Here is a 22,031-nt window from a genome sequence, read left to right on the forward strand (position 1 = left end):
CTAAGTTATGGCCTTGCAATTGCCACCAGGCTAACTCATTCTCCATACAGATCAAGCCCAGTGTGTTTCTGGGAGTACACCTGTAAATTTAACTTAGTATTTCCAACCCATCTCTGGAAATATGGAAGTCAAATACAGTTTTTTCCTCTCCCCTCCATACCCTACAATCATGTAGACTCCAAAGGTCTCCAATTCATACATGCAATCCCAGTGTCCTGAAGTTATTCCCTCTTTGACACCTATGCAGATGGCTGGCAGGAATTTAAGCACTGATGCAACTAGAGGCTCTTCCAATTTTTAAGGGCTACATTGATAAAAATTGCTTTTAAGCAATTTAACTGTGGATTAACAAAGCATGTTTCCATGTTTGTGTGGAGATGCACTTATCATCTGCATTTACCTGATCATATTCAGAGGAACATGCACATCTTATGTAACATGAAGCTGCATTTTCCATCAATCCTCACCCTGACTCTTCAGCTATGTGAGTGGCTTTTACTTGCAGAAAGATTGGGCAGGCTATCAATGAAACAAAACAGGAGCTTCATTTTGAGAAACTGCTGCAAATAAAAGTGCACCCTAATCCAATTACCAGGCTGTCCCCTAATTCCAACAGGAACTCCAGGTCCGAATGGATTGTTTTCTGCGGAGATCAATGGATGGCAAGAAGCAGTATTTGAAAAGGTCTCTGACTTATATTTAGGCCTGCCAGCACAACATTATAAGAATTTACTTTTTGGTTGCGCACTTCAAACAAACTCAAAAAATTACAACTGAAAGCAAGTATGAATGGCAAAACTGCCAGAGATGTTTGATGGAAAGCACAGAGATGGAAAGGTTACTCAGGTATGTGACAGCACAGACAAGTAGGTCAGGGATGTCATTTTGGCCACAAGGCATCTCCTTCAGTCCTTTAGACAACCTGAAGGTTTTGCACTAATTTTATAGTCAGTTTTGATTACTAAAAGCAGTCTTTTTTTTTTTTTTCCCCTTTTTTTGGGGGGGGCGCATGTTGGTAAGGTGCTGCCAAACTGGAGTGTGACACCCATTTGGCTCCCTTCCCTCCTTTTTTTTTTTCCAAGGTAGCATCTGTGCTTGTAAAAACATGCTGCCCAAGAGAATTAATCCAGGAAAATGAAGAAAGAGCTGCAGAATTTGGGGCAAGTGTGTGTAAGAAAATAGGAGACTGAAATAAAAATACATAATTCCTATATGTGGTATTTTTGAATGCTTCCTGAATCACATGCCTGGCACATCCTTTGTGCATATCTTGGTTATTTTAGTTGCCAGAACATGACCCTGAATGGCCTGTGACTACTCAGAGATATGACTGTTGTTGGCTAAAAGTGTGGTTTCAGTCATGCTTTTTGCTGCTTTTGTTCAGGCTATTCAGAACAGTAAATACATTTTATTGCCATGTAACAAAACTGTGATCGCTCCTCCAGAAAAAGCAAAGCACTACACTTGCTGAGGGATGAATCCTGCTCAGTCTGTCTCTATTTTTACTCACCTGTCTCCCCTGAGTGAGTCCTGCATTGTAAAACTGTGATGGCAATGGGTCCACACAGTCTACAACTTTGCTTTCTGTATCTGCCCAGTTCTATTGTTAAAATCTTTTGTGGCTGCTGAGAGGATCAGTTTTTAGCAGACTATACGTTAGAAATTCCTACTCAATAATCAGGAGTTCAATATGTTTCCTCTCCCGTGCCTGAAGCTAGAAAGATATCCCTTACTATTCCTAATTTTAAGTGTAGGAGAAAATGGTAAAACAATATAAAATGCCGCTGCAACAAAACCTGCTATATTCTTTTATTTAATTTCCCAAAGATACACTTTGTTTCCCATCTGTCATGAAACTCGGCAATGGCAGGACAAAGCCAAAACCTTTGCATGTTCTTGGTTTTGCAAGAAAAGGGTCTAAATTGCACCGTACAAATTTAAGCTTTTTGTCTATTATTCAAATACCGAAGGTCTATCAGGCAGTAACTGGTCTCTGAGATGCAGCGAGGAGACCACCCAGCACTGCAGAACATACTTTGCGCCTATCAGGAGCTGAGAGAGACCCCTCCAGGGCACACATAGCACTGAAGACACGGAGCCACCACCTCTTGTCTGATGAGTGCAAACTCTTCCAGAAGCACAATGTCCTTGAAGTGACTTCTCCATTGACCCAGCTCAGACTCTGTCTGCTGACATAAGCCAACTGCAGACTGTCACTAGTTGCCTTGTGATGTCCATCTCCCATCCAACTCTTTTCTTCAGACCCCACAGCTCTCCCCACCTCTACATGTCGATGTATTTTGGCGTGACAGGACACAATGTGAGCGCAGAGCTTGCCCTGCTATTTCTTTCCATAAAGAGCAGAATAGCTTCTCTACACCACAGAAGTCCTGAGATTCATCACTGGTCACACAGCCCATTTTGAAGCACAGCCAGAAGAGTCTATTAAGAACATCTTTTTTATAAATGAATACCTGCATTTACTGTTTTTATATGCCTGCACCCATTATTGTCTTACAGAAGTGTCACAGAAGTGAGCTGTAGAGATGGCATTTGTGTAAATAAAGGGTTTGGTATTTTATCTCAGCGCTCACTCCTAGAGCTAATATTCAAAGTGGGAGAAGCTGAATGGAAACCAAGGGGCAATTTTGGGAAATGGAAAATTTGCTAAGAATAAAAATGGATGAAAAAGCCATACAGAGACATCACAGAGCCATTAAATTCAATGGCTGTTCTGCCATTAGCTTCAGCGAGGCCAGAATTTTACCTACTGCCTCTTTAAATCTTATGCACTCTTATAACAGTATTTTAAACCAAACAGCTGACATCCTTCTGCCCAGCCAAGGCCCTTTAAATCACTGAAATGCAGGATGGAAAAAAATCTGCAGTGCCAGATGTGTCTAAAAACAGTCACAGTTCTTGTTGAGGCAATCTGCAGAGGAAAATGTTTAGCATATATCATGCCTGACAAGACACTAATAGTTTATCAGTTTTGATATTATAGACTAATATCAAGCCCTTCGATGGCTACTTCATTTGCAGAGCACACAGAGACAGGCTAGACTTCTCCTACTTGATTTTAGAACAGTGTTTTTTATTTAATCCTTTCCCATCCTAGCTAGATGGAAGTACACGTCCATTATTAAATGAAATTGTAAGTGAAATACCCCGGGGAGGGGGTGTTTTTGATGTACACCTGACACAGCTTTAAAGCTACAGACAAAATAAAAGAGGGAGATTAAAACCATAGGGATGGTTTTAATTTTTTTTTCCCTCCTGAAAAATATTTTGCCATTATGTAATGCTGTCTAAAATGGCTAAGGCTGCTGATAGCAGCAGTAGGCAAAGAAGTGCATTTCGATTCAGTGCTGATAACACTCTGAAATGCACTGCCACTGGTTCTGTAATAGCACATTTCGTTTACAGCTGTTGTATTTCCAGGAAGAGAGTTTCACACTAACTTAACGCTCATGGGTACATGGTAAAATGACAGCCCAAGTGTGTAAGAAGTCACCTTGTTAAGCAGGTAAATGCTGCTTTTCAAACCTGAGTTATTAAGAGCACTTCCACTTGCTCAGTGGTACAGATGTGCGCCTCAAACTGCCAAGGCGAGGTTTCTCCCGAATGCAGAGAAATGCTTCTATGGACAGAAGTATGGGAGAAGGTATAGCTGATATTCAAAATGCTGCATCTCCCATAGAATTTCCTACTTCCTATAAAGCATTTCCATTTTTCTTAAGTAACAAATTTCTGTCACTAGTGGTTACAGTGTCTCATACACTAAATGTTAAGAAATACAAAAAGAATAGTTATGTTGCATTGCTCGAACAATCAGTACAAGATGTGGGTTTTAGCAGATGCATTCAATGAAAAGATGTGGAACCATCAGCAAAGTGAAACTGATGTGGCAAGATACCTGTCTGTCTTTACTCAAATCTATTCAACTAGGCAAAAATTGCTACTTGTCTCCATGTAGTCTAATTCTGAAGGTCTATTAAAAATAAATATACCAGCTCCTTCTTTTCTTCCCCAACTGTATGTCTTTTCATTCTACCAGAAGCACTTATACTTCCTGAGTCTAGGTGAAAGCCTTTGTTATTTTAAGGCTCAGGTTACCATTTCATGTGCCTAAATGATCAAATTATCTTGTGTTTGTATTGTAATTTGACATGATGATACTCCTTCGAGAAAAGATGATGTTTCAGTCAGTTCTAAGTAGCAACTTTCCTTACTATACAACTTATTTATTACAACTGTCATATGCTTTCATCTCATGGTATTTTGATATCTAACATTTCATAAAGAATGCCAAAACATCCCACAAAACAAAATTCTGAAGAAATTCGGTTCTATAAATATTTCAAAATAATTTTTTTTTTACATTTCAGACTAGATCAAACACAAATATTTAAATGTTGATGTTTCCTGAAAACGGATATTCTAGCATCTCATTATAACTTTAACTCTCAAATCCTTGGGAAGGCTCTGTAATTCCTAACAGCAGATTTACAGAAACTAGGCCTAAAATAGAGCTGCTAGGCATAAAAATACACTGTGGTACTCCTTGATATCCAGTAACTAATTCAAACTAGTGTCATGGATGGCAAACAGCTGCTGTGCACCATCTCGAACAGCATCCTTCAAGGACAACTCTTGAGCTAATCAAAGTGCCTGGGGCCCAGAGGAAGGGTGGAACCGAGGGCGAGCGGAATTCCTCCCCAAATCCAGACAACAGGATTAGTTTTCCCAGCCGATTCCTTGGGGAAGACTGACAGAGTCTTTTCTCAAACAGTTTTTTTACTTTCCTTTCTTGTAGGGGAGGCAAGGGGGTTGAGAAGGGAAAGAAGATGCTATCAAAAGGAAAATGCCTTCACCAAGATGTCAAAAGGCCAAAGACAGTTGGTGTCTACCACCCTCCTGGCATGTGGATGAAGTGCTAGGAGTTACAGACCGATACCTAAAACAGCACCACAGCTGACACAGAGTGAAACCCAGCCACCGTAGCAGAGTATTGGAGAGTCACGTCTGCCACCACCCTGTGCCACAGCAAGTCTCAGACTGTACCTACTACACGCTTTTGTCGGTCCTAGAGAAGAACCAGCCCGCACGGTTTTTCTAGACCCCAAAGGGAGAAGAATCCAAGCTTCCCTGTGACTTCTGATGGGAAGTGGGTTTGGGGCTGTCTGCAGTAAATTTATGTACAGATCTGTGAAAACCACACTGTGGCCGCACTCTTCCTGCATTCCTAGATGGAGTTAATACAGAGCCCTGTTATTTAATGCTGATATATCTCAAAGGGCAGGCCTGCAGGTGGGGGGTATCTCATCTAAGAAGTGGCAAAGATACAGTATTAACTAGGTGCCACAATGTGATTTAGTCAGATATAAAATGACCTTTTTTTGATAACTGTAAATTCTTTCACAATGGCAGAGCCCTCATGCTCTGTGGGGCCAAGTACTATGGCACATATTCCATGTGTCACAGGCAGCTGATCAGTGGTTGTGGATCATGTTGCTGGATCTTCATTTCCATAAACCTCTGAAAACAAAGGTTGGGAAAAACAAATTCTGGGAGTGGCTTTAACTAGAGCATAACAACTAGCATGACTGCAAACCATGAAAATGTTTTTCCCAGGGTCCCTTCCTGCATTCATTTCACCTGGGTATCCCTTGTCATTAGAGGTCCTATTTAGAAAGAAGCATCTGGTTACAGACAACTTGAGAAATCAGGCACAATTCAAGTTGTGTTGAGTTTTAGGGATCACATTTCTATCTGTAAGCAGGAAAGTGTCCTTTTTTTCCTGCAAGCTCTCTCTCTCTCTGAGCTTATTCATTTTTCTAATCAAAACACAGATACTGAGCGGAGGACAAAAAGATCAGCAGGTACTGAAAGGCTCAGATTTGCTCAGGAAGATGGGTTTCTATGCTCCAAATAAGACAAAACATACATAAATGATACATGATGTGTTTACGGAGTGGGACACTAAATGGAAGAATCTGTAGAAATGCCTATGTGAACTCAGATCTGCTCATCTTTATTGCACATACAATTTCTGGTTTTAACCATAACCTTTAACAGAACAAAATGTTACAGAAGACTACTTACATGATAGTACAAGGGAAAAAACAACCAGCAAGGTATGCAGTCTTGGGGAAGCAGAAGAAGCGGGAGCCAGTCTTTGGAGCAAGCTTTATGAATTTTGCACAGTTCTGAAGGAAACCCCAGATGGAGAAATATACTTGCATTACAAACTCCACCCTCACGCCAAATCTTGATGAAGCTTTACTTCTGCATTCATTTCCAGGACTTAAATACTTCAGGGCTGCTAACCAGTAAAATAGCTTGGTCCGATTTCGTATTTTTTAGGCTGCCCACGCCAATATTGGTTACAAGTTGGTACTTGCTTTTCCTGTTTATTTCCTACAGATCAGATTCTTAGCCTGGACATACTGAATTTTCAGGCTACTGAGCTTCTACACAAATCAAATAGCTTGCTTTATAATGTTCACTCATGACATTACTGAATTTGTTTATTACGGGAAGAAAGCACAAATGAATTCTGCAACTTCTGATTCACATTCATTAGTGACTAAATTAAGGGCTAAGCTTTAAAGGCACAAATGGAAATGCTCTTTTTCCTTGAGCTACATCAGTCTAGGTAAAGAGATGTCTAGCAGTTCACCTGAGACCTAATTTAAGTTTTAATGCTAACGATTACAGGTTCCATGAGCATGACACTGGGAAATCGTAAGTAATGAAAAGGCACAATTTCTCTCATTGTAAAACCACAAAAAAAAGAAATCCCCCAAACGAGGCACATTTTACCAAGCTTAGCATATGTGATTCAAAGTTAAAGGAGAACTCTCATAAAAAGTGAGGTATTCTCTTGAGGCTGGCAGATTAAATGAGCAATATTTCTCTCTCCCTATTGCTTGTTTTTAAAATCTCCATAAGCCTGTTTTGATTTTGCATGCTTCTCAGGAAAAGACTGTTAGGAGTAATTGCTGTTAAATCACATGGCGTGGTGCTCCGGAGTGCTGCAGCTTCCTTCCTGGCATGGGACTTGTTTGTGAGGTTATTATGTGACCTCCACAACAGCGTGTCCATCTCCTATTCCAAAAAAATTATGTAGATTTCAGTAAGATGGAGCCAAGCAGGATCTGAAGATAATTTTGAGAGTGTTCTATAGAAGAAAAACACTTGGGGTAGCCTACGCTGCAGTGCCTACCGCTAGATAAATGCATTAATGCCCTGGTTTTTCATATTTTAGAAATAAAGCATCCGGTCCTCCTGATGACACAGAAAAATGCTGGAGTGAGACTTTCTGCACTCCACCTTTTGAAAACCAGGAGTTAAATTACAAAAAGAAACAGCCGCAATTTTTCATTTAAAAAGAGCACCCGGGACAAGTGAAGGTTTGGGGGCCAAGTGAGTAGTTGGGACTGACTCTGCTGGCTACTCAGACTTTAATTCAGAAATAGGTGACAATAAGATTTATTAACCTACCAGCTGGCCTCTATCTCTACTTTTTACATTTTCCTCTGGATATCAACAACAGTGGAGGAGCTGCAAGGCAGTGGAAGGGCTGGAGACCACCGTGATATCAGAATACAGTGATCTCTCTCTCACCTTTGAAGATCACTCAGAAGAAACCCAGAATAGGAATAGTTTTCTTATCTGTGTTTTATAGTACTCCATATATTAAACTAAGCTACACATAGTTATTACTCCCGAGTAAACACTATACTACTTTCCATGATGGTAAATTTGAGCTTGATTTTGGAAGCAATGAGCTGAGACATTTCCCTTGTTCTATTTTGGAAAACTTTTCTGTCAGGAGTGCCTGGATTAGGTAGGCAAAACAATGCCTTCTCCACCTGACTCTATTAGGAAATTATTTTATAAGTGGAGTCCGGCCCTGTTCTTACACCATCTTGAGTTTATGTGCCCCAGACTTCAGCTATTTGTAGACATCTATACTGCTGAACGATCAGACATCTTAAAGGACATTCAGGCCTGTGGGGCATAATATGGTCACACCTCCTGAAGGGAGGTGCCCTCATTGCTTTCCTCAAGTCACAGGCCAAAAACCCCTAAACTGTACAGCCTGAAATACAATTTCTACTGGGTTTTTTTCTTTATTTTGTAGAGCTCATCTGCCACCTTTTGTGGACTTTCACTGTGCATAAAACTTAGGTATATTTTCATAAAACCTTGCACTTGTAAATGCAACTAACAATTGCAGCAACATTTAAAAGCTTCACATTTTTTAAAGAATATATCAATTGTATTATTCTTCTACTCCCAAATGCCAGGAGCGTGTGTGTCTGTGTTTGAGCGCAGGTGGAGACCGCAGCCAGACAGCATTCATGCTGCCACACAGCTGTCAAAATATTAAAATGTGTTTTTTTCAAGTTTTAAGTGATTTGATGGAAAAGCAGGAACGCTTCCTAAATAATCCATTTGTTTAGTGTGACAACCTCTGACTTGGAGTCTGTGGAATCGAAAGCCAAGCAAATCTGCATATGCAAGGATGCAATTTCCCCAGCATTTTTACAAAGCTGCAGATGAGAAATGGTTTCTCTCTAGCTGTGATGGATGTGCAGTGCTCAGCTCTATGTCTCACTTGCTAATTCCATTAAGAAGAAAGGAAAGCCTGGTTCACAAAGGCAGAGCAAAACTGCATGATAGTTTATATTCCATAGCTAAGCTCTGGGGCTTTATTATTCTTCACCAGTTTAGGCAATGGCTGACATGGTAGTAGACACAAAATTCAATTTAAAGGGACAATGTCAAGTGGTTTGCACTCAAAATTTAACCTACTTTGAAAATGTTATAATCTGGAGAAGGAATCTAGTTTGAAGTTCTCATATTTTGTTCCTGGGAAAAAAAAAAATGTCACTGTATAGAAATTCAGCACTGCTGTTCTGATTCCTGGCTGCTCTCCAGGCCTATTACAGACAATGAAGACTGTGACTGAATTCAGTGGGCTCTGTATCGAGCCTGTGAAGAAAGGGATGCATCACACCCCAGTGCTTCTCATATGCGCTGGGTCAGTGCACCGCTGCCAGTTCTCCGCATTTTCTTTGATAGGCACAGCTTGTTCTCCCACTCAAAGGGATTAGAAGTTAACGATGCAGAGTCAGGGTTTTGGTAAAGTTTTAGGATAGTTTCCTTTCCTCAGATATAAATATTATGTATTTAATTTGGAGTCCAATACTCTTGGACTTTTGAAGAGACTCTTTGAAGAGTCCAAGACTCTTCTTTATCCTTGGAGTAGGCAATCTGTGATGGCTCCCGTGGCCTTCATCCCACAGCCCTGGCCCAGCCAAGGGAAGATGATGTGTTGACACAGATGGATTTTGCCCTTTTTGGTGGAGCGTTCAGTTTGCTTGGGCAACACAGCCATCTGCCGGATTACTTGCCTGAGCACCTCCGGTAGTGCCAGGAAGGCCCCAGTGCCAGAAAGTGGTCTGAAAAAGATCCAAGCCTGTCATGTAGATTTGAAATCTCATGGGAAACCAGGAGGGAGAGCAGGGAACAGAGCAGCCATGAGCAGACGTGCAGCATTTTGTGCTCGTTAGCGTTTCCTGGGCACAGCAACAGCATCAGCAAGAAGGGCCACGGCACTGTCTGCGAGAGAGTCACCGGACTAGCCAAGACCGCAGAAGGCACCACCCAAGGCTTCTGCCAAGGGAGGGTTTAGCGCCATCGAGGAACCCAAAAATATGGCCCAAACTGATCATTTGCAGATGCGCATTTTTTACCAAAGGAGACTATCAGGCCTGAAAACGCCTTCTTCCCCTTTCCATCAGCTTTGCTGTGCTGCTGGCGTTTGGCTGCTGAGACTTGATCTAATCAATGCTCATATAGGGAGGTTTGTCTGGCCTGGAAGATGATATTATTGAATAGGTCTATCAAATTTGTCAGTGTCTCCGCTGACAATTTTCATGAATATATAACATTGAAATATGGCTCATCCATACTGACTTATTCTTTATAGTGCTCAAAATGGCTTGAAAAAAATCTCTGTAATCTGATAATGAGAAAGGATAAAATCAGTTAGGGGGATAATTGCTAATATCCAGATCTTAAGAAGGGAATATAAATATTGAAGAACAAAAATAAATAGGCAAATGAATAAACAAGATGAGAACTCCTTGATTGCCTAGACTCTGAATGCAAAAATGCCACCGAAACAGCCAACTTCTTTACGCATATAATGAGGAAATTCAAGAAAACATCAGTCACAGGACTTTCAGCGCAGGCACTACATTCCAAAACATACATTACGCTTAAAATGTTTAAATGCAAGATAAAGTGTATTTCTATTGGATTTGAGGGAAAAAAAACCCTAAAACTGAATCTTATTTCACCAACTTGATCAATGTCGACAATCTGCCATGTGTTGAAAACAGTGAAAATCCCCCCAAGTCTGATAAATACTTTGGGGGTTCAGAAAATTGAGAGGCCAGAACTGCACAGAGAGAGGCACAAACACACATGTGTACAGACGCTCTGCTGACATGTATTGCACATGCAGCCATGGCAAGGGTGGACTGATGAACCTGGAGAGGCAGACACCGTTACAGAAGGGCCACCTACGGCTCATTCTCCCCATGTTTGCCTTGCTGAAAAAGGGGACACTGCCTTCCGGGTGTCTCTGACATTAGTCAGGCATTTCCAATACTAGAGTAAATCTTGTGTGCGTAAAGTGAGAGCCCTTAAAAAACCAAGGCGATACAAACTTAATGCAAAGATTTACGCTCCAAAGGAACGAGTACCCTCTGAAAGATTTGTGCGTTCTTTGCAAGTATCAATGGGCTTGAAAGAACAGGAGGTAGCAAAGACACTGATTGAACAGACGGTTTGAATAGTTCAATATGAAAAAAATCAGCTGGGTGTTGGGACTTGTGGTTGTTCACAAAGCTGCTGCCTTCCTGGGACCCCACATTGAGTGTGCGGGGGTGTTTATGGAAAAACCCACACCACTCAGCTACCACAATCTCTGCAAAGAGCATTTGGCACTGCTGCATTAGCATAATTGACAACATCAATTATGCCCACTGCTATTTTCTCCCCTGGGAAAGTCAGTCCATACGAGTCAATGTTTTTAAAAGCATGTAGTGCTCACAGTCTCGGCAATTTTTAGTGCCATTAAATGGTAGAGAACAAAGGTATTCTCTGGAAAGGTGCAGGCTCAGGCAAATTGCTTCAGAGGCACAACAGCTGAGGAACTGCTGCTTTTTCACACCAAGCTCCACATGGTCAGGGCAGCATTTCCCTTCTGAGATGACACGAAGGTGGGAAAAAAATGGCACATACCACATTCCTACAATAGCCAACATCAAATGTTTCTGCACTTGAAAGAATATGAGGACGGCATGGAGCTTCCTGCCTGGCAAATGCTGAAGCCTGAATGTTCACCGAGCCTCACTTTTATACTGCTGTCTTCCTTCTCACCATTTCTGAAAGGGTGGAGTTGTTAAAGCTTTTTGATACAGCGGTCCCTTTCTCCTAGGGTCTCCTGGCAGGGTTATGCCACAGACATTTGGGGACACTGAGGCACGTGGATTGCCCTGCATGAACTTGCAAGTTTCACCCCGCATGCTGTCACTGTATGTAAAAATGGAAAATTTAAGCAAGAATAATAGTTAGGTGCACAAAAAGAAGACATCAGCTGGTGCAAGTGACTGGTTCAGGTTAAATCAATGGATGGTACCTGATGAAACCCACCCAGGGGACACAGTCACAGAAGCCCACTGGGGCCTGAGCCGTACCAGAAGCCTCGAGGAGCTGCTTGCCAAGGTGCAATGATGGTGCTTTTCTGTGCCAAAGAGGTACCTACTGGACCTCACTGCTGATTCAGGATGTCTCCATCCCTCCCACAGCTTTAGGGGAGTAAGGTGCCCTGTCTCCTCTCCACAGGCCCCCGCCACCTCTCGCTGGACCTTCTGTTCTCACACTCCTTCTGACCTCTTGGCACTCGGAGACCACCTCCACTATAGAACGGCTCCTCTGCGCCGCAGCTCTGCCGTCCTCCCTGCCCAGTAACCCAGTTTCCTCCTGTGTTCCCTGCTCGACTCCCAACCCCTGACAACGTTTTACTGCAATCCATTTTCTTCTGCCCACCATCTCTCCTCTCAAGTGTGGGCTGAAATATCATCTCTCTCCTAAGCAAGAGCTGTTCTCTTCCTCCTGCCCACTTGAGCTGAAGGTGCCTTCTGTGCACCTCTTCCTCTGTGACCCATGACTCGGCTTTCTCTTGTCGTCGCTGTGATCTCCTCCTCCTCCCTAATCCTCAACCTGCCTTTCCTCCCTTCTTGTTACAACTCAGTTGCTTCATGTTTAAATGTGCTGTCCCCTCTCTAGGTGACGTGGGTCACTGCCATCCTAAAGCTAAACCACAGGACAGTAGCAGAGTAGGACAGGTTGCACAACATTTAAAAAGGGGCTGCAGGCCTTCATCTTGTCTTGGGGGTGCCAGTGCTCTCCTCAGTTCTCCAGCAAGGAAGAGAAAGGATTTAACACAACAATATTACTTGCCCTTATTTCTAACTTAAAATAAATCATTTTGGCCTACCTCTCCATATCTCCTGCCCATCACAGGGTACAACATCAGCCTTTCCAGCCTTTTAAGAAAACTGACTGCTGCCTCCCAGAAAAAAGCTGAGAGTAATCAAGGGTTTGGGGGAAACAGACTGAAGACTTTTCTGTCTTTGCATGACTCTCTCTTCACCCACGGAAGGGCTCCTTGCCAGTAGGAAATACCTGGACCATGGCTCATCTTTGGAAATTAATCCCAGCATTTACTTTCCACAGAAATTTCTACCCTCTCTGCTTCATGCTGCAGCCACCCCCAACACCTAGCACTCCTCTGCCTCACCGAGACATCATTTATTCATAGCTCTATGTTTTAATCATCACGCACCATTTTTAAGTAGGAACAGAACAATCATTTCTAACGGCTGGGTACCCTATTAACACAGGGACGTCATGCATAAAGGGCCCTCACAAGAGATGACCAGCTGAATTAACTATTGTCAGAGGAGTCTCCCAGTAAGAAATGTTAAGACCTGTGAAGCCATCAGCTGGATTTCACCTAAGCCATGCAGCAAGCTGCTCGGGTAAACCCAGCAATCTGCACCTACTCTCTCTACATACTTTCAAAACACAGAAAGATCACAACCCTAAGCAATGAATGCATCACCTGACCCATTTTCACAATACCTTCCCAAAGGCTTGAATTCTCAGTGTGAGCTGTGAATATCTGCATGCACGTGTGCGCACACACGCGCACGCACACACAAATTCAATTTCTAAATCAATCCTCCCAGGCAAAGGGTGTAAAATATGTCTTCCAAACCTCACTAGTATTTACATGTTTTTAATTTCAAACACCATATAAGGCTATTCAGCCATTATATTTTATTGTAGCTTCTAAATAAATTAAAACCATTTATCACTTAGAAAAAAAAAAAACATTTTAAGAACCTTATTAACTTCATAGTTAAACACCAACAGGTAATATTAACTATTATGGCAACATTTCATGGTATCACAGCTGTGCTATGCTCTGGACTTTCACTTTCTTAAACCTGCATATCGTGACAAAAACATGCATAATCTAGTGCACTGATTCAATAACTTTCATAATGTCTGCTAATTCTGGCAAGTAGTTTACAGTACTTATTTCCGCTGCCAGAACAGGTGTTTTATGGCCAGAATATCTCTACGTTTACAAAAATGGAAGAAGCCCATTTATTAAGAAGAAAAAGAGTTTCTAGCAAAAGAAAGAGTAATGTGAAGGTAGTGTTTTCTTAAAGTAAACCAAGAAAACCATACTAGAAGATGAGAACACCTCACCTTAGGAAACGGACGACAAAAGAGACTTAGAAAGTTCCTGTGAATTGTGATTCTCATAGAATAGGAACCGTACCTGCATAATCTGTTCTTGCGTAATGCCCATCTTCCGATTTTGTAGTTGTTGTAGTATTATCTGTGTGAAAAGAAATATGTTGAATTGCTTGGGGAGCCTGTACTTGATACAGAATATACCCCATCCACCAGTGCCCAGGCAAATGTAGCTTCGCTTGCATGCACAGCATCGCTGCTGGCTGCAAGGCTCCCCTGGGTCTGCCAGGTGAAAACAGCAGGATCCGGCTTTTTGGAATGAAACATGAAACATCTTCCATTAAGAAAACACATTTTTTTCTAACAATACGTGATAACAGATTGCAGCTGGGATAAATATATCAGTATGAAGCAGGAGTTGTCATTCCTGCTCTATTTGAAGTAATTGGGGAGTTTTAATACGTAGCCTGAAATGAACTGCCATGTAGGGTGGTTAACTTTAAAGAGATAGAAATAAACTAGAATGTGTTTAATACACCTGTATGGTACGGCCTTGTAAGTAGTCGTACTGGGGATTTATAGGTCAGAAGCTAAGGGGAAAAAAAGCTATTAAGAGTCTGAGCCTCAGGAGACACTTTATTTACGGGAGCTATTTAAAGGCAAATTTTCTTCATTTTTATTTTAGAACAAAATAGACCTTTTAAAGTCAACTCAAGGGTTACAGGTGATGCAGTAGCCCATGAGCTGGGCACAGAGAAGCATGGCATTCATGGAGAAACACAGAGAGTCTTGAGCTGCTATTAGCAAAATTTCCTTCCAGGCACCTTTGGCACCTCATGGGCCCAGCGCAGGACACGTGAGAAACAAGCACCAGCACTGTGTTTGGGAGCACGTCTTTGGCCTCCTGAGATTGCTTCCTGCTGCTCCAGTTAAGGGAGCAACAGAGGATCCATCCTGGGTGGCAAGATGTGTCTGTGGGGCTCTCCTGCTGTCCTGCTACAGCTCCTACCCAGAGAGCAGAGCTCTGGGCAAGCTGCTCTGGGCAAAGTACAGGTGCCTGATTTTGAAACCAGTGCAGGGCTGGACAGTCCCCTGCCGCTGTGGGCAGGGTGTGGGAAGGGTTATGCGCACCACTCCTCGCGCCTCGCTTGGCATCTGTACCGTGGAGGGCTCTGCTCCCTCCCGCAGCCTGTGCTCTACAATATAAATTGCAAGAGTCTAATGGAAATGTAAGAGGTGCCAAATAAGAAGCCAGCCCCGGTTCTTTTTTTTTTTCCCCGAACAAAAATTGAAAACATTCTTTGAAATGAGTTTTGTTATGAGAGTTACCTTGACATCGACCCAAAGACATGACTTCAATTTTCTCCTGTTTCTGGCATGATGCCTCTTTGATTTGACATGCATTATCATAAGATTTCCCATCGGAAGCGCAAAGAGGATTGAAGTTGGTTTGAGAACAGTCAATGTTGCACACACACCTGAAAAGATAAAGAAAGAGAAAAAAGAAGAGGCTAATATGAGAAAGTTTTTTCATGACATCATAAATACATCTCAGAAATAAGTGTGTTTGTATTTTCCTGACTGCACAATGCAAATCAACAGAATGAAAGTGGAAAGTTCTGTCAAGAGGTCATTTGGAAATGAAATGTGGGGAGAGGGAAGAGACACAGAAAAGAAAAGCAAGCAAAAGGAAAGGTAAAAAAGAGTGTTATACATGGAAAACTACGCCGCAGCATTACCACTTGTAATTTCATGTAAACCAAAGAGTACCCAAGCAGATATGTCAATAATTCAAGCTACTGTGCCCTCTTGCAATTAAAGAAGCCACAAAATTCACCTCTATCGAGGTGCTGCCCATCATATGTAACACTGTATAAATGTGGGTTTATATTGATTTATGATTTAATTCTGATAATAGTTACAGCACCTACAGGCACTCTGATCATAATAAAAGATGTGATACTGAAGCCTCATCTCACCCTACTGGGATAAAAGCACCCGCCAAGACTGAGACTGACAGTAGTGATGCAACTGTACTCACCCTGTGCCTAGGGCCAGTGGGACCTCCCCCAGCTCCTGGATGTGGTGAGGCTACTCAGTATTAAAACCAGGGGAATGCTGTTTTTAGGAGAGACTTTGTGCACAAGCACTTTCTGAAGCATTTGAATATCTCAGCAATCAAAAAGCCTTACCCAGGTGTCACCCAGGAAGGTCAGTGCCCGCTCACGACCTGGCAACGTGCTCTGTGCGGGGTGAAGGCTCCCATGGCTGAGAGCAGAGTGCGGGCAAGTGCGGGTAGGGCAGTGGTAGCCCTGTCCTCAGGGAGCTTAGGGCATCTCCAGAGCTCCTGGGCTGCCCTGAGACATGAACCAAAGCACAGTGGGGGATTCACTTCAAAAGTCTGGTCTGGATCTGAACTAACACACTAATGTGGACACGTCCTGATCCCAGCAAGTCTTGCCATTGCCCAGAAGATGAAGAAACCTAATTACTTCCATCAACAGCAGGCTGCAGCCTTTTTCCTTTAGGTTTCTCCTATTTCATTATCATTAGTGATGTCAGACACCCTTGGGCATCGGCAAGGGAAAGGCATGCTAATCTTCTGTCCCCCGACCGTGCCATGTAACAGACAGCTCAGCCGCAGCAACGCTTGCATTAACACCGATGTGATCCTGCTCGGGGACAAAGCCAGAGGTCTTAACCTGGCAGCTGCTTCAGCTCCTCTGAGCACGTAATTGTGCACATGCTGCTATCTAAAGTCTTGCCGGCTCCTTCTGACATTTAAGGCAAAGTAACGTGACCGATGCTCTATCTCCAGCCCACTGGTTGCGCTGAACCTCACAGCGCCGACTCCATAGCTCTCCCTTTGGAAAGTTAAGTAATGGAAATGTCAGCCTCTAGCCTCGCTGCTTGATTTAAGAAAGTGTTTAAAAGTCAGTTCACCTTCCATTCGCAGCAGACATCTGGACAGCTTTGACCACTGGAAGTGCAGAGGGATATACACAAGAGAAAAACTTCGGTGGAAAGAGGAAGCACAGGAAATTAGACAGCATGGGTCAGATTTCTCCAACACCCCCTCTGGCCTCTGGCCTCTGCAAACGTGCCCAGGGTGATGAAAATCAGTGGAACCAGTACTCGTCTTCTTTCGGACTTTCTTTACATTGGATAGGTCTATTTTCCCCAAATGTTCACAAAATAGAGAAAACTTCTGCTCAAAAAGAGGCCAATGGTGAAAAGCTGTGGTTATAAAGTACATGATTTTGTAACTAGTGGAAGAAAAGAGTCTAGCTCCCTGTGTAACAATTTCACCACACTGATGAACATACGGAATAGAAGAAAAAAAATCCAGTCCATTTCCTAAGAACCTCCTTATCAGTGGAATAAGAATGTTCTGCTCCACTGAAATATTAACCGTTGTCATTTCTTCCCACATCCATTTCCAGCTTCCCACCTTAGTCAAATTCACTTCATTAGGAAACATTTACTGCTCAAGTAATAGCAATTCTTTCCACGTAGCTCCACCATTTGCATTTCAGATGGGACACAATCAGCCATATGCTCCTTTTTTGTAATAAAACAGCTCAGAAACAGCTTCACTTCCCTACATTTTGCTACAAAAAATGAGCGTAGGTTAATATATATTATGTCTCAAGTCAAGAGAAAATTAAGTCAACAAGAAAATTAAAACAAAAGGGTGCTCTTTAGGGGAAATCTAAGCAAATTTGGATGCAATTTCAAAAATGCCTAGGGGATGTAGGAACCTATGCTCAGAGTTAGGCACTTAAGAGACATATTTTTAAAGGTGTTTAGATGCTTAAAGATGCATGCAAACACTTTGTGGGGGATTTTTGAAATCTCAGAGACCTACCTCCCACTGATTTCAAAGACTGTTTCAGAGCCCATTAGGCACTTATTTGCATCTTTTGATACCTTCCAAAAAACAAAGTTCCAAAATGACTTTTCTGACCTCTTTCACTAAAAGTGAGAAGAGAACGAAGACATTTCTCAACTCCATTCTAAAATCTTAACTGCGAGAGCAGCCTTTCTTTCCAAGCAAGATCTCCGTAGCCACATGCTGCATTATGAGGACGCACCACGCAAGCACCATGAACCACGCACTACTTGTGCTGACGTCAGATTGCTCGTGTGTGAGGGAAGGCAGAAAGGGACACCCTCCGGATGACACTATTTGCTCAAGTCTTATAAGATGTCCTGCATGAAGCCTGATTTTCAGGGTTGACTAGCTGGGTGGTGAAAAACACCACAATAAACTTGTCGCCTCAGTCTCCTTGCTGCAAGGATCTGTGCATCATCCACCCCTCGCACAGTTTTCAGCGGACAGCTTCTAGCTTGCATCTGCAGTTTCTTAGTGCTTTTGCACTTATATACTCAAATCCTACTTTAAGGCCGCACAATTAAGTCAACATCAAATATATGTCAGGAAATGCTAAAGGTAGGATTGCATCAGGAAGATTAATGTGCCTGGGTTGCTGACTCTGTTTAATTTATAGTGCTCTTCTTATCAGGGAAAATGACAGTATATTCAAACATGTTTTTTCAAACTAGAGGAACAAGCAGCCTGCCATTTCAACCATGCCCCCAAAGTCCAGAAGAATAAATTACCGAGAAAAAGGTGGGGCATTTACTCCAAATGTGCGTGCCCGGGCACATGCGGCCACAGAGCATACGTCATTCTTAAGCGGGATCCACCAGCGATGTAATAAATACAAAACGAATGGCACTTAACATATTTGATTGAATGAAATCCTGTAGCCGTAGGTAAAGGTGCCTTCACTTCTTGAAGCATTATAAAACGCAGAAGTGGGACTGTCTCCTATTAAACAAGCAGAACCAAACTGTGACGTCCCCGCTTGGCCCCTAGGGCGTACATTAGGCGAGAGTCCTAATGGTGTACAAGACTTCAGATCCTGTGGGACACAGGAATCCCCTGCCCCAAAGAGAGCCTCACCCCAACACTTGTCATGCCCAGAAATCCCATTCTGCTCCTCGCTAGCACCCAGCGCTGGTGCTTCCCATCTCACACTCAACCCGCAACTTTGTCCAGGCTCTGCCCCGCCACCTTCTCGTTCTTTCAGGAGTGACAAAATCGGAGCAGCCTCACCTCTTTTGGTCGCTGGCTGTACTGGTCCCGGGGCTCTCCCCTGGTCCTCCTGCCCGCACGGGGCTGGCAGCACGCAGCCCGCTGCCACGTGGCTGGCCGGCAGGCCGCTGCCTGCCTGCAGCCTCCCGGTCCCCAAGGCACTTCCGTACGCCTCTAATTTTAAGTAATTTGATCATTTGACCATTTTATCATCCTGGCTATAACTTCTGATTATAGTTATGTCAATAAATCTATCTGGTTTCTGTGTTCCTAAGTGTAGCGCTGAAGAAAGCTTGGCAATATAAAGGCTGACTGAGCTTTCCTCTGGCTCAAGAAGCTGTGAGAAGGTCAATGAGGTCTCCTAGGGGGTCACAGGATGAAACTGTACCCAAGAGCATACGCAAAATACACGTGTAAGGCTTAACTATGCCTTCTGCAGTCAGGAAAGCAGCTTTAAAAGCATCTGTGAGGAAGTAGTGCTTCCAAGATGTCAGCCGATACCCTGCAGCTCCCCTGAGAAAGGAAGAAATACTGAATGCTGTCCCACAGGCCCATCGTATCTTTCAAGTAACGGGCTCATATGTTAATTGGTTAAAATTTGGGCTGTCACTGTAAACAATCATTAAACAAGGCTCACTTTCTTATGTCTATTCTTCCAGGTCATTATGATAGTCTCTGATGAATTCCACTTCTTTTATATGCTTTATTTTATTCCATTTCATTGCATATGATGAAAATCTTGGAGGAGCTGAACATCTAGCAATCCACTTAGTTATTTCAGTGATCACGAAAGCAAAAAAACCAAAACAAACTAAAAAGACTGTCCAATGGGGGCACCTGGCCACTTCCTCAGGGGATTTTGGGCTAACTCCCCCAGGCACATCCTACAGCACAGCTTGGCGACATTGCTAGCCATCTCTGATGAAAATATCACATCAAGGCAGGACTGGAAGGTCTCTGCAGATGCAGGTGGTACTAGCTAACACGCTGGAGAAGCCCACAAGGCTGCTTATGGGAGGGCTGACACGGCCAAACGAAGCCTGTGGCAGGTAAGATGCTGGTGGGCACCTCCTTATGCCTCGTTACTGACCTGTGGGGTGCAAGCCACTGCGCTTCTGTCAAGGCAGTAACTTCAATAAATGTACTGAACAGCACAGGGGAACCCATGTGCATTTTGGGAGTGGTTGTCACTATTTCACCTGTGTAACATGCTTCTCCCCTTCCCAAGGAAACGAGAAGAGCGCAGAAGTAGACCAGTAGTTATTTCCTGTACAGATCTTGGCCATGAAGAAAAAGCTGCCCAGACCTCAGAGAGGTTTGTGTCCCAGCAGTGATGCCAATGTGCTGCATCAGGCTGCTTGGCCAAGCTGGAGCAGCCAACTTGGCTTTTTGTTGAATTAGTCTCTGTAAAAATTAATGGGGTCAATAAACCAGGCATGGCTGAGTACACTGGTGAGCACACAGGCTTCTAACTCCCCACTCTTCTGCAAGTAACATATGGTATTTTTTTCTGGGCACAGAGAGTATCTTGGCCTGCAGAGAGCATGCCACTGAAGAGAGGCTTCACGGCTATGAAGGACTGTCCCTGGAGGGAAGAACTGCGTTTTAAGGAGGTGTCTCAATAAAACAAGAGAATGGCTCTTTGCCCATGAAGTGTGGGGGAATGCTATAATTATATTTCCTTAGTTCATGAATAAAGTATAATCATTAGTGACAGGGCGATGATAAAAAGAACCCCACTCCATGCTTTATCTTTACTCCTAAGACAACTATTCAGTCTTTGTTTTCAGCAATGTATTACTGAAAAAGAATTTAAAAAAATTACTATGCAATATCTGTGCGTAGAACAAGGAAGGTTTCATATGTAGCTCTGATGGGAAGGAGGATAAATGAGACAATGCTTCTAAAAGAGCAGTTTCACTGGGAACAGACACAGGCATATTTTTGTCAGGGCGAGATGGTAATGGCAGTTCTTCCCTATTCAACATCTTTTAATTAGTCCTCTGCAGTTTGGAAACCTGAGAGCATTGTTTGTACTACCTCTGTTTATTAAAGATTCATATTCAGACTTTGCTGGCCATGGGTCATTTGCTTTTTGGAACCACAGCAACAGAAAATTGCGTCTGAGATATCTGCAAAAAAGTACTTAATGAAATGACTAACGTCTTCAGCCAAGTGTCTAGTTGATTACAGGGTCCAAACAGCAGAACAGCAATAAATCTGCCACAAAGAGAATTGTCAGTCAAGAAAAAAGGCATAAAACCAAACAGACAGGGAAGCGAGAGCTAAAAATGTGGAAATGCAAATCTAGTGTTATTTTTACTAGTCAGAGCTCTGATATTTGAGCGCATATGCTAATTTGGTCAAGTGTGAGATCCCACCATGTCTCAGTGAGAACTATTTTACAGGGAAAGTGATGTTCCATTCTGCAATCATTTTAAACGTTGTATATTTTCTCCAGGCAAAAATAAAGAAAGCAAGGAAAAAACCAACAACATTTTGCAGCATAAAAAAGCCCAAAGCCTTCCCTTTGCCATAAAACAGTGTATAAATAAAAACACGGTTGTTGTACATTTATGATATTTCCACCAGAGACATTTCTTATCTTCCTCTGTTCTGACTAGAAAACGGTGATCAGAAACTCAAATTTCTGGTTGGATGTCAGTACGGTCCTCTCCAAGCCCCCTGCCCCTCTGAGTAGGACATTAAATGCCCATTTAAAGCAAAACTGGCAGTATACGCCTGCATAAAGAGCCTGGCGATCAGTCCCAAATGCCTTCTCTATCATTTGGATTCCTGCAAGGTTTTTCTTTCTGGTACACGGGGCATCTTTGTTGACATTACCAGCAGGCAAGTTGAAATGAAGCCAGGCTTAACATTACGCCTCAACATTCGAACACGCATTGTACCGTGGTTCAGCCGCGTGTCAGGAGGCTGGTGGGAGTGCTCATTTACCCAGGCAGCTTTGGGTATGTTTAATATGTCTCAACACAACACCACGCAGAGATACTTGAACTAGCTCTAAGCAGGGACTGGCAAGGTTAACCAGGCTGGGCAGACCCAGCCTCCGGGAGCT

At 42.9% G+C, this 22,031-nt stretch overlaps 1 protein-coding gene across 1 annotated transcript in view; it reads right to left on the bottom strand.

Annotated features, from left to right (window-relative positions):
- Positions 1–22,031, bottom strand: part of TMEFF2 (transmembrane protein with EGF-like and two follistatin-like domains 2) — a 132,255-nt gene that overhangs the window by 19,034 nt on the left and 91,190 nt on the right. The window contains exons 6-7 of the mRNA XM_010569059.1: positions 15,184–15,332; positions 13,940–13,999 (exon numbers count right to left, since the gene is read on the bottom strand). Of these exons, the coding sequence (XP_010567361.1) occupies positions 13,940–13,999; positions 15,184–15,332 (209 nt within the window). The remainder of the gene's footprint in view (positions 1–13,939; positions 14,000–15,183; positions 15,333–22,031) is intronic.

Source organism: Haliaeetus leucocephalus, unplaced genomic scaffold, assembly GCF_000737465.1.
Source record: "Haliaeetus leucocephalus isolate CR32 unplaced genomic scaffold, Haliaeetus_leucocephalus-4.0 Scaffold1, whole genome shotgun sequence".
Taxonomy (NCBI): domain Eukaryota; kingdom Metazoa; phylum Chordata; class Aves; order Accipitriformes; family Accipitridae; genus Haliaeetus; species Haliaeetus leucocephalus.